The sequence below is a fragment of the Lynx canadensis genome, chromosome B2, assembly GCF_007474595.2.
Source record: "Lynx canadensis isolate LIC74 chromosome B2, mLynCan4.pri.v2, whole genome shotgun sequence".
NCBI lineage: Eukaryota > Metazoa > Chordata > Mammalia > Carnivora > Felidae > Lynx > Lynx canadensis.
In genome coordinates, this window is record NC_044307.1 from 41,638,643 (window position 1) to 41,650,449 (window position 11,807).

At 54.6% G+C, this 11,807-nt stretch overlaps 2 protein-coding genes across 4 annotated transcripts; one reads left to right on the forward strand and one right to left on the reverse strand.

The window, feature by feature from the left end:
* Positions 1 to 803: 803 nt before the first annotated feature.
* Positions 804 to 6,996, forward strand: SLC22A7 (solute carrier family 22 member 7). 2 transcript variants are annotated; one of them, XM_030315566.1, is made up of 10 exons: positions 804 to 1,202; positions 1,822 to 1,949; positions 2,083 to 2,237; positions 2,362 to 2,530; positions 3,333 to 3,456; positions 3,819 to 3,928; positions 4,393 to 4,607; positions 4,782 to 4,890; positions 5,599 to 5,802; positions 6,231 to 6,996. In XM_030315566.1, exons 1-10 carry the CDS (start codon positions 810 to 812, stop codon positions 6,283 to 6,285), a joined length of 1,662 nt encoding a protein of 553 aa, XP_030171426.1. In that variant the 5' UTR covers positions 804 to 809; the 3' UTR covers positions 6,286 to 6,996. The 2 variants fall into 2 exon arrangements, with proteins under 2 accessions (XP_030171426.1, XP_030171427.1); XM_030315567.1 differs by having other exon boundaries at positions 1,846 to 1,949.
* Positions 6,997 to 7,019: 23 nt separating this feature from the next.
* CRIP3 (cysteine rich protein 3) lies at positions 7,020 to 10,702 on the reverse strand. Of its 2 annotated transcripts, none has more exons than XM_030315569.1 (8): positions 9,877 to 10,702; positions 9,531 to 9,625; positions 9,049 to 9,106; positions 8,821 to 8,952; positions 7,965 to 8,036; positions 7,746 to 7,840; positions 7,590 to 7,647; positions 7,020 to 7,415 (listed from the first exon to the last, which is right to left on the reverse strand). In XM_030315569.1, exons 1-8 carry the CDS (start codon positions 9,917 to 9,919, stop codon positions 7,354 to 7,356), a joined length of 615 nt encoding a protein of 204 aa, XP_030171429.1. In that variant the 5' UTR covers positions 9,920 to 10,702; the 3' UTR covers positions 7,020 to 7,353. The 2 variants fall into 2 exon arrangements, with proteins under 2 accessions (XP_030171429.1, XP_030171428.1); XM_030315568.1 differs by having other exon boundaries at positions 7,737 to 7,840.
* Between the last annotated feature and the right edge of the window lie 1,105 nt (positions 10,703 to 11,807).

Here is an 11,807-nt window from a genome sequence, read left to right on the forward strand (position 1 = left end):
CAGACAAATCCTGAGTCTTAGGCATTGCAGCTACCTATGGTGGGACCTTGGCAAACCGCTCTCTCTGCCCACTCAGTTCCCCAAGGGGAAGCTCCTGAAAAGAGGGGCAGGGGGAAGGCAGGAGGGACTATGTGTATGGGAAGTGGGACGGTGATAGGTCTGGGATCCTCCAGATTGACCAGGCTGCCCAGTGCAGTTCCAGGTGTGTCTCAGGCCAGGGCATAAGCTCCAGGTGGGGGCCTTGGGGTATAGGGAGGCTTTGTGACTCAGCAGAAAGAACTCTTCAACCTGGTTAGGGCCTAGCTCTCAGTCTTGAATCCTGAGGGTCCAGCCAAGCTGTGGCTTCAATACATAAGGCTGACCTAAATCTTCACAGGACAAAGGGCATTCCTGGAGAGTTGCCATCAGGCCCCAGGGGACTCCTCTTCTTAAGGACTCTTGGAGCTCAGTTGATCCTGGGGCTAGGGGCTCACTTCCTGCACACCTAGCTACCCCATCATGGCAACTGGAGGCTACCCCTGAGCACCAAGATGTAAGTCCCAGAGCCATGGAGTCGGTGACCTCTGAATGGACGGCCCCTCACCCAGGCACTGGGCCAAACAGGCAGGGATCCCTGGAGACCTGGTGACCAGGGAGGGCTCAGTCCTGGCCCAGCCCCTGAGGGCTGGATTCTGACGGTAAACTTCTGCTCATCAGTCTACTTGCTCCCGCCTCCAGAGTCCAAAGGTCCAAGTGGTGGGTGGACTGTGCTGCACTGAATGCTACAGAGGAAGCCCGCACTGAGACCGGTCAGTGGGTGGGTGGGCAGCATGAGATTTGAAGAGCTGCTAGATCAGGTGGGAGGCTTTGGGCCTTTCCAACTGTGGAATGTGGCACTGCTGGCCCTGCCCCGAGTGCTGCTGCCCATGAACTTTCTCCTGCCCATCTTCCTGGCTGCCGTACCTGCCCACCGCTGTGCCCTCCCTGGTGCCCCTGCCAACTTCAGCCACCAGGACGCTTGGCTGGAGGCCCACCTGCCCCGGGAGCCCGATGGCACCCTCAGCTCCTGCCTCTACTTCAATCACTCCCAGGCCCTCCCCAACACCACATTATGGGGAGCGGGGCAGAGCCCTGGGCAGCTGGAGGGTGAGCCTTCCACAATGCCCTGTCCTCAGGGCTGGGAGTACGACCGCTCGGAGTTCTCCTCCACCATTGCAACCGAGGTACCTGAGCAGGAGATCGGGGGACACGTGAATGGGATGGACCTGCCACTGCCCTGGGTGATTAATTACTGTGTGGGCATTAGACCTGTTACCTTACCTTACCTAATCTCAGTTTACCTATCTGTAGATGGGGTCTATGAATTTAAAGCACTGAGCTTAGTTCCTGGCTTGTAGTAAGGAGCCCATACACCAGAGCTGCTATTATTAATTAGGAGGTGATTAAGGCAGGTAAGGGCTAAGATGGCTCTAGGGAGTTGGGGGAGAGTTGAGAAAGGTGTTCTGCAGTAGGAGAAGGAGACACAATAGAGGCCTCCTTCTTTCCCTTCTTTTTGGCCCCAGGTCTGGGATTTACATAATCTACCTAGAGGTGAGTGCAGATGGGGCAGAGTCTCTCTAGAGAGGAGTGGACCTGTTGTCAAGGTCAAGACCCTCCACGGAAAGAAGTTGAGGCTACAGAATTGGGGAAGGGCAAAGTCTCTTACCCCTCAAATTGGAGTGAATAGTTGAGGGTTTATTATCTGACACGGAGGTACCAATATGGAACAGTTGACCTCAGGAGGCCGAGAGTCTGGAGGTGGGGGGGTTGGTGCTACCTGGAGAGGGCCTGTGCCCATGAGAGGCCCCTCCCTGTCTGTCCCTGCAGTGGGACCTCGTGTGTGAGCAGAAAGGCCTGAACAAAGCCACGTCCACCTTCTTCTTTGCTGGTGTGCTTGTGGGGGCTGTGGCCTTCGGATACCTGTCTGACAGGTGGGGTGCAGTGGGGGCCAATAAGGGAGCGGGCTGGGGCACCCTCTCCCACTGGTTGGGGTATGGGCCTAGTCTACCTCTGTTGTGGGACCTCCCCTCTACAGGGAACTGACTCTGCATGACCCCTGTGCAGGTTTGGGCGGCGCCGTCTACTGCTGGTGGCCTATGTGAGTTCCCTGGTGCTAGGCCTGGTGTCTGCAGCCTCAGTCAGTTACATCATGTTTGTCATCACCCGCACCCTCACTGGCACAGCTCTGGCTGGCTTCACCATCATCGTGATGCCACTGGGTGAGGCAGGCAAAGGACGGGCAGGGCCCAGAAGACTGGAGGGAGGCAGTTGTCAAGGGTGAGACTGAACTCATCTGGCCCTTGCTAACTGTCTTCCTGTCTCTGGCCCCTGCCCTGGGCCCAGAACTGGAATGGCTGGACGTGGAACACCGCACCGTGGCAGGTGTCCTGAGCAGCACCTTCTGGACAGGGGGTGTGACGCTGTTGGCACTGGTCGGGTACCTGATACGGGACTGGCGATGGCTTCTGCTGGCTGTCACTCTGCCTTGTGCCCCAGGGATCCTCAGCCTCTGGTGAGGACTGTGGGCAGCTTGGGAGTGGGAGATAGAGGAAGCCAGAGATAGAGTTAATCAGAGGCTGAGATTAGAATACAGAGTGACTGAGATATGAAAAGAAAGAAAAAGTCAGTGACCGAGAAACAGAAAAAGAGAGAAAGAGAGACAGACCAGTACAAAGAAGATGGCAGTGGGCATGAGAAGCAGAGAAACACACAGTAACATATTGAGAGACAGTGGAGAGACAGAAACAGAATCAGTGAGAGATAGCAAGTGGCAGAGACCAGGACTGAGGGGCAGATTCAGGGGGACAGATAGAGATGGACATGGGGGTCACAAGAGAGACAGGGATGGAGAGACAGGGCCAGCATAGGGGTAGGGAGTCCAAGCAGGACAATAGGAAGCCAGGCAGGGTGGGCATTTCATTGTCTTCCAAAAATGAATTGGCTTTTGATGCCCCTTGGGGATTTCTGTATGTCGGTCTCTCCTTCATCCTATGCCCTCCTGTCACTTATGGGAGAAGTGGGTGGCTGACGCTGGGGAATGAGAATGAGACCAATCCAGTTGAACAGAGAAGGGAATCCCAGGCTGTGGAGGAACTAAGCCTGGGCAAGGAAGTGTGGCAGGGTGGATTTTAAGTTGGGCTTTAAAGGATGAATAAAAGTTTGTCAGGTGAGGAGGGTTTGAGAAGGAGAGCACATTCCAGGTTGAGGGGACTGCATGAGCAAGAGCCTGGAGGCTGACAGGCTGTGGTGTGTCCAGGAGGGAGATGTGACTGTGGGTGCTGACTCTGCCTGAAGGGCCTCCGGCTGTCCCCCAGGTGGGTGCCTGAGTCTGCACGCTGGCTTCTGACCCAGGGCCGTGTGGAGGAGGCCCACAGGTACCTACTCCGCTGTGCCAGGATCAATGGGCGGCCTGTGGGTGAGGACAGCCTGAGCCGGGAGGTGAGAGTGAATGTGTGTGTGTGAGCACATGCAAGTCCATGTGTGTGGGGACGTGCACGTGTGTGTGTGTGTGTGTGTGTGTGTGTGGCCGTCCTGTGTCAAACGTCCCCTTCCTGGGGCCCACTGTATGTGCAGGAAAAGCTCCTGACCCCCAGTGGAGAGTTTCCAAACTCATTGGGATGTCCTACCTGGCTCTGGTGGGCCACACCCTTGACTCGGAGCCCACCCGACTCAGCCTGCCCGTGCATCCCCACCCCCACTATTGGAGAAGGGAGAAGGAACAGAGACCCAGAGAGATCAGTGTGCCTAGCTAAGGCCCACAGCCAACTCTGATGTCACAAACTCTCCTCCTCTCCCACCAGGCCCTGAGTAAAGTGGCCGCCAGAGAGCAAGTGGTCCGCAGACCCTCGTACCTAGACCTATTCCGGACCCCAAGGCTCCGACATATCTCGCTATGCTGCATGGTGATGTGGTGAGGAGCAGGGGATGGGTGGACAGAGAGGCAGACTCCAGAATGATGCTGTGTGTGAGTTGGAAGGACTGTAACCGTGCAGGGCAGGAGGACCAGCCTCTGGGGAGATAGGACACTGGAAGATCACAAGATGGAGCAGGCATCAGAAGCAGGGCTCAAATTCAGGTGCTGCCACTTCCTGTGAGATCTTGGAGAGGTCACTTAACCCCAAGCCTCAGAGCCCTTCTGCAAAACAGGACGCTGTTAGTTCCTACCTCACAAGGTTGCTGTGAAGATTAGGTAAAGACGCTTTGGCCACTGGCACGTGCTGCATACTCCGTGGGGATTATGAGGACAGGGATGGTGGTGGGCAGTAGGCTCTGGAGGCGGGGGAGGTGGTCCCTCTAAAAGGCCAAGGCTCCCTAGGAAGACAGGACAAGGGGGATGAAGAGGAGGGCCCCTGAGTGCATTGCGACCCCTTTCAGGTTTGGAGTAAACTTCTCCTATTATGGCCTGAGCCTGGACGTGTCGGGGCTGGGGCTGAACGTGTACCAAACGCAGCTGCTGTTCGGGGCCGTGGAGGTGCCCTCCAAGCTGCTGGTCTACCTGTCGGTGCGCCACGCAGGACGCCGTCTCACGCAAGCAGGAACGCTGCTGGGTGCCGCCCTTGCTTTTGGTGCCAGACTGCTGGTGACCTCGGGTGAGCCTCACCCGGAGGCCCCGCCCACTCATCGGAGGCCCCGCCTCCTGGCCCAGAGCTCCTGCCCTTTCCCGGAGGCCCCCACTCAAAGCCCTCCATTTGGGCAACCTCCCACCCTGGGAGTTCTCGGTCTCGCACAAGACCCGCTCACTGCCTGAACCCCTTTTCCTCTAGAGATGGGGTCTTGGAGCACCGCCTTAGCAGTGATGGGAAAAGGTTTTTGTGAAGCTGCCTTCACCACAGCCTATCTGTTCACATCGGAGTTGTACCCTACCGTGCTCAGGTGAGGGGAGCCTGACAACCCATGCGGGGGGGGGGAGAGGGCTTGTAATCAGGTCTCTTTACCAACCCCCCCCCTTCCCCGCCACGCGCGCGCACACACACACACACACACACACACACACACACACACACACACTGCAGCCCAGTTCCTCCCACCCATTCCTTATACCACACCCAGAATACAGAGCTAATCAGAGCCGTCTGCGTTTGCTTAAGTCTGGGAGAAGGCAGAACATTTTATCTTTACTAAGTGACCCTGAGTGAGGTCACACTTCTCTGGGGCTCCTTTAAAATAAAACAGTCACAAAAGGCGCCATCTGTACCTCCCTCCCATTTACCACAGCCCAGGCAGAGCTGCCCTGTGGGGTTGTCTCTGAAAGTAATTTCTGGGGCCCTTTCAGCTAGCTATTGGCAGGTGGGGAGACTTGTTGGTATCTGGGTATGCTTAGAAAGCCTTGCTCCTCCTCTACCAACATGACAGGGTCTGTAGGAGCTGCTGTCCCTCTTCCTTCCACATCACCCTACTCTCAGAATGAGGGTCCCTGGCCTGGGGACAGGTGGGAAGACCACCTGAAAGAAGCCTTAGCTTTCTTAGCCGTCTGGGGAGAAGGGGACACCAGGGCTTGCCAGCCCAGGATGGGGGAGCCCTGTGAGGCATGACCCTAAGTAGGTGTGAACACCTACCTTCCCCTATCCTCTTTCTGAACAGACAGACAGGAATGGGGCTGACTGCACTGGTGGGCCGGCTGGGGGGCTCTTTGGCTCCACTGGCAGCCTTGCTGGATGGAGTATGGCTGTCACTACCCATGCTCACTTATGGGGGGATCGCCTTGCTGGCTGCCTGCACTGCCCTCCTGCTACCAGAGACGAAGCAAGCACAGCTGCCAGAGACCATCCAGGATGTGGAGAGGAGGTGTGTGCACAGAACTATTTGTGTCTGTGTGAGCACATGCATGTGGGAATGGGTGCCCAGGTACCTGACACCTTAGGTAGGATTCAGAGAAGACCTGTGTGCACATTGTGTACCTGGTGCATATGTGCAAGCGTGCATGGGTGTATGGCCTGAGGTATGCAAACTGCATGTGTAAAAGTACACAAGTCCATATATGTGTGTGTACACAGATGTCCAAGATTGTCCAGGAAGAGGTGGATGTGTGCACCCCTTCACGTATGCCTGCACATCAGAGATGCATACAAGCATGTGTGTGAGTCACTGGCAGAAGTATACATGTTTGTTTACCAGCAGCTGGGGAGAGGCATAGGCCAGCCATGACGAGGCAGGCTTGGGTGGTAGGCCCAGGGGCTAAATCCCACCATTGCTCATGACTCCTTCTTCCCCAGTGCCCTGTCTAGGCTTCAGGAGGAAGAGATGCCCATGAAGCAGATCCAGAACTGAGTGGTATCAGGGGCAAGCTCTCTACAGAAGTTCTGCAGCAGGGGCTGGAAGATTAGAAGGGCAAGCCCTGTGGCTGGGGCTACAGGAATCAAGTCCCCTGCCCAGGGCTGGAGTTGCCACCAGTTCCCCCTTCTCTGTGCTCATCCAGCCTTGACTGTTTGGCCTCCAGCAACTGGGCAACTTCCTAGAATGCAGTGGGCTGCTGGACAATTCTGGTACCCCTCTTATTCTGTAAATAAAGGTGTCCTGTGGGTTTGGGGCAGCAGTGAGAAGCTGTGGGATGAGCCCTGGATGGGAAGCCAGAGTCTGGCCCTGGGTTCTAATCCCAACTTTGCCACTAATTTGCTGTGTGACCTTGGGCATGTGGGTTTCCCTCTCTGGGCTTCAGTCTGTTCATCTCTCAAACGGATAATGAAGCCTCTTAGCAGACCTCACCACAGGATCTGTCTGTTGTCATGCTCAAATGAGATGTTGAATAATGTGTTTCTCCTAGAGATGGTGCTAAAGAAGGAATTGCCCTATGATAACTTCTGGCACCAACCGAGCTGGTGGGCATGCTGTCCACTCACTGCGTGGTGCTGGGAACTGTCCAGGACCAGGGTTCCAGGAGAACAGAGCTCTTTGTTCCCATGGCCGGCCCTATACCTCCCAGGTAGTTTGCAGGGTAATGCATCCCCCCCTCCCTACACTTCCCATCCTCCAACCCATTGATTAGGCCTCATGCCCAAAGAAGCGTTGAAGGCATGGGAGCCAACATTTTATTGGAGAAGCCAAAATAAACACATTTTATAAGTACCTTGAAGTTATCGAATTTGCTAGGGAAAGGGATTGGGAAGGCCAGGAGGCTACCCTTTAAAATGTGGTAGCCTAGTTCCTCTGACCAGATAGAAATGGGAAAGGCAGGAATTGGCAGAGAATGTCTAGACCCCCTGGTCTACCATAGAGCCTAGGCCCAGGCCACCTGAAGCCCACCTTCCCCCTGAGGGACTGAAGAATTCTGTAGCTTCCAGTAGGACCATGGAGGGAATGGGTGAGGTCCGAGTTAGAGTGACCTCTCCTGTGAGCATCTCATTTGGATTTTATCTCCACAGGGTCATAGATGTAGCAGCCCACATCACCAATGTTCACACCTGAGAGAGAGAGCCCCATTACCAAGGGCCCTGGTGCTGGGGGGTGTTGGGCTGAGGGATGAAAGGAATTGGGAGGGGTCTGGGGTGTGTTTGACCACAGGGAAATTTGCCCACACATCCCCACAGACCCACATGCCATACTTTAGGCCCACTGTCTGGGGTGTGGCTGCCCACCTTTGGGGCCAAACAGGTAGCCGTAGCAGGGGATGTGGCAGTAGGGGACGCCGTCATGCTGGGACATAAAGAGAAAGAGAGCCATCTCAGCTTGGCTCTCTTCCCATCTCCAGCCTCCCTCCTCCCGACACAACCACCCATCCCTACCCTGTTCACCTCAGCATGACTCCCAGCAGTAAGGGTCTTCCGGCAGCGCTGGCACCTCAGACAGGGTCGGTGCCAATTTCTGCCCAAAGACATCACCTTCTCAGCTGGTGGTGGAGACATTTGGTAGTTCTAGGGGCAGGGCAGGGAGACCTGCCTACTTTGCACCACCTCCCTACACTTTGATGCCCATCCTCTGCCCCCCTCCCCAAGCTTTCCATTATCGCTTACCAAAATAGACAGGTTCTTCGCAGCCAGGGCACAGTGAAGTCTCTCCAGTAAATGTCTTCATGTGGGGATGGCCTTTAAGGGGAAGAGGCCCTGGCTAGGGCTGAGGTGGGGGCCATGCCTAAGCAGGGCCCACCAGCACTGGCCCGTGCACATGGCTTCTTCCAAAAGCCATGCTTATCCCAGAGCCCCCCACCCAGGTGGCCATGAGTCTGCTTTCTTGGACAGAGCTCAGTTTCCTGTGGCCCCTCGTCCTGCCCCATCCCTATCTGTAGGAGGGACCACCCACTTCCTTCTCCTCCCAGGGGCTCAGGTGCCCACCATCCCAACCCTGTCAGCAACTCAATCCTCAGGAAACCTGAGCTGATACAGGAGCTGGCCAGGGCATGGGTGTCAGGTGTTGGGGAGCATGGTGTCATTGCCCACTCTAGGGGATGGGAGGGAGGAACAGGGAGAGGGGAGAAGTGGAAGAATATGAGGGGCTGGCCCTGTCTCAATGACCTCTCGCTCCTAGGTCATCCTTTCCATGGCCTTGGCCTGAGAGAGGCCCAAATTCCAGGTCAGGTTTGCCTCTGACTAGCTGTGTGACTGCACAAGCCACACACTTTGCTGTCTACACACTTTGTTTTCCTCACCTGTAAAATGGGGATGATAATGCCATCTACCCAATTTACCTCTTAACTCAGCAGCTGACATAAGGGAACCCCCCTCTCCCCCGCCAAAGTGCCATGGACAAAGGAAGACTTTGCCACAAAGTTGTAGGAATGTGAAGCAGAGGACTAGGTGGGAGACTGCCACCTGGTCCTACCCTTTGTTCCAGCCTAAGGATGAGGAGTAGCTGGGGCCCAACTTCACTTACTTTTCTTGCCCTGGGGGAGGCCAGTCCTGGGCCTGGGGGGGCTAAAGCTGCTGGGGCTGAGGGGAGTGGTGCTGGCAGGGGTGGGAGTGGGGGAGTTGTAGAGGTAGGAGCCCACACCACCAATGTTCACCCCTGCAGAGAAAACAGGGGCAGTCAGCCTTGAGTCTCCAGCTCCCAGCCACAAGGAAGGTCCTGCTGTCCCCTGGCCTCTTCTAGGCTGGTACTTACCCCTGGGTCCGAAGAGAGCCCCATAGCATGGCTTGTGGCAATACGGCCTCCCGTTGTGCTAGGCACAAGCAGAGGAAAGAGGGTTGCTCAGGGCTAAAGGGGGGGTGGGGGTTCTCCTGTGTCCTACAGGCCTTCCCTCTAGTCCGGTTGCCAGGTGTATCTGTCCACTTGCCTGGTGGGGCTGGTGAGGCTGGGAGGGTGGAGGGTAAGCTGGCATGCTAGAATTGCCACTGTGGACAGGACAAAGGGCAAGAGCAGGCCAGAAAACAGCATTGCTTCTCTCCCCTCCCCACCAAAAGGCACCGGGTCCACCAGCACAACTCAGGCGTCCCAAGTCCTGGTTGGTGTGGGGCCCTCCGGGTAGCTGGTCTTGGTAGCTGACTGCTGAGGTTGCCTTCGGTGAGCTTCCTGAGCGGAAACTGGGGACTGGTGCTTGGAGAACAGGGACAGACAGAGGGCTGTGCGCCCTGGCCAGGCCTCACCTCTGCATGCCCTCCTGGGGACAGGACGCTGTGGCAGCGCTCACATTTCAGGCAGAAGCGATGCCAGTTCTTGCCCAGGGAGCTCACCTTCTCCGCTGTGGGGGACAAGGTGGAACCGGGCTGTGGGGGAGCCAGGCCTAGCAGTGGGCGCCCCCATTCCCCTCCTCAGCCCCGCCCGCCCTGCTTCCTAGAGACTACGAGGAGTGTCCCCGGGAGGCCAGTTCCAACCCGCCCGAGTGCCCTGCTCCCGAGAGGTGGAAAGGGGGTCTGAGAACACACGGTCGCCAGTTCCTCGCGTTCTCAGAGGACGTCCCATCTCCCCCTCCCTCCTCAGCCCGGGCCTCACCGAAGAAAACGGGTTGCTGGCAACGCGGGCAGGTCCAGCTCATGGCTCCGCGCAGGGAAGCTGGCGCCGCACACAGTAGGCACCACCTAGGGGGGCTCCGTTCCCGCCCCCTTCGCTGGCCCCTCCCATGGCTCAGCTTTGAGCCTCATTGGGCTGGATCCGAGGCGCCTCGGCGCCTATTGGCCGTCAGAAATTTAGAACAACTCCACCTGGGAGACGGTTACTTGCAAAACTAAAGCCTCCGGCGGGGCGGTGGAGAAAATAGAGGGACTTGAAGCCAGACTGGAAAGGAAGATAGAAATGAAGACGCCTGGAAGGGTGGCACTAGTTTTTGGCTTGGTACAAGAGGAAAACTATCCAGAGTGTAGACGCCATGAAAACACTATTATTTCCTTAAAGTGAGGGGTCAGGCATTCTTTGAAATGTTTTAATTCAGCCTTGACAGTCTCGCAGGTGGTTGGTTAAGAGCAATGGAATCTGGGGAGCATCTCTGCTATTTACTCTCTGGCTTCAGGCAAATTACTTAAGCTCCTTCTGCATCCGTTTTATTTGTACAATGAGTATAATGACAAATCTCTACCTCATAGGATTGTTGGGGAAACTTAAGTAGGTTAATACATGGAAAGTGCCCAAACAGTGCTTAGCACATAACTGCTATAAAAGTGATAGCTATCATTATGATGGATCTCATAATGAACTCAAGATTCTTTGTTTGGAAGCCTCAAAACCGGTATGGATACAATAGCTTGCTTGTGAGGGGCGCCTGGGTGGCTAAGTCGGTTAAACGACTGACTCTTGATTTCAGCTCAGGTCATTATCCCAGGGTGGTGAGACGGAGCCCTGCATTGGGCTCTGCACTGACAGTGAGGAACCTCCTTGGGATTCTCTCTCTCCCTTTCTCTCTGCCCCTCCCCTGCTCACACTCTCTAAATAAACTTAAAAACAACAACTTTTGCTTATGACATTATAATGCTTATTTTTAAGATTTTAAAGTAATCTCTACAGCTAATGTGGGGCTCTAACTCACAATCCCAAGATCAAAAGTTGCATGCTCTTCCTACTGAGCCAGTTGGGCTTTATAATGCTTATAAATTTAAAGCTATAATTCAGACACTAATTACATATTCCTAATTTTATTTTGAGGTGTTTTAGTATTTGTTAAAAGTAGCCCAGCAGCACCTCAAAGGACACTTCAAGAAAATCCACAGAGAATGGGAGTAAATATTTGCAAACATGTATCTGATAATGATCTAATAATCAGAATATATAAAGGACTCCCACAACTCAGCAATAAAAAGACAACCTGATTTGGGGTGCCTGGGTGCCTCAGTCAGTTGAGTGTCTGACTCTTGGTTTTGGCTCAGGTCATGATCTTGTGATTTGAGTTCGAGCCCTGCATAGGGCTCTGTGCTGACAGCATGGAGCCTGCTTGGGATTTTCTCTTTCCCTCTCTCTGTGCCCCTCCCCTGCTCATACTCTCCCTCTAAATAAATTAAAAAAAAAAAAAAGAGAGAGAGAGAGAGACAGGGGCGCCTGGGTGGCTTGGTCGGTTAAGCGTCTGACTTCCGCTCAGGTCATGGTCTCGTAGTCTGTGAGTTCGAGCCCCGCGTCGGTCTCTGTGCTGACAGCTCAGAGCCTTGGAGCCTGTTTCGGATTCTGTGTCTCCCTCTCTCTCTGCCCCTCCCCTGTTCATGCTCTGTCTCTCTCTGTCTCAAAAATAAATAAACGTTTAAATAAATAAATAAATAAAAAGAGACAACCCAATTTTAAAACGGGCAAAGAATTTGAACAGATATTTTTCTAAAGAAGATACACAAATGGCCAACAAGCACACGAAAAGATGCTCAACATCATTAGTCATTAGAGAAATGAAAATCAGGATCACAATGAAATATCATTTTAGACCTATTAGAATGGCTATAATAAAAAAG

Coding starts and splice junctions, on each gene's coding strand:
- CRIP3 (XM_030315568.1), bottom strand. CDS start 9,919: ATGAGCTGGACCTGCCCGCGTTGCCAGCAACCCGTTTTCTTCG. Junction 9,107..9,530: donor CCCCAGGAGGGCATGCAGAG/GTGAGGCCTGGC, acceptor GCTTGTGCCTAG/CACAACGGGAGGCCGTATTG. Junction 7,841..7,964: donor CGAAGAACCTGTCTATTTTG/GTAAGCGATAAT, acceptor CTCCACCACCAG/CTGAGAAGGTGATGTCTTTG.
- SLC22A7 (XM_030315566.1), top strand. CDS start 810: ATGAGATTTGAAGAGCTGCTAGATCAGGTGGGAGGCTTTGGGCCTTTC. Junction 1,203..1,821: donor CCTCCACCATTGCAACCGAG/GTACCTGAGCAG, acceptor TGCCCATGAGAG/GCCCCTCCCTGTCTGTCCCT. Junction 2,531..3,332: donor CCAGGGATCCTCAGCCTCTG/GTGAGGACTGTG, acceptor GCTGTCCCCCAG/GTGGGTGCCTGAGTCTGCAC.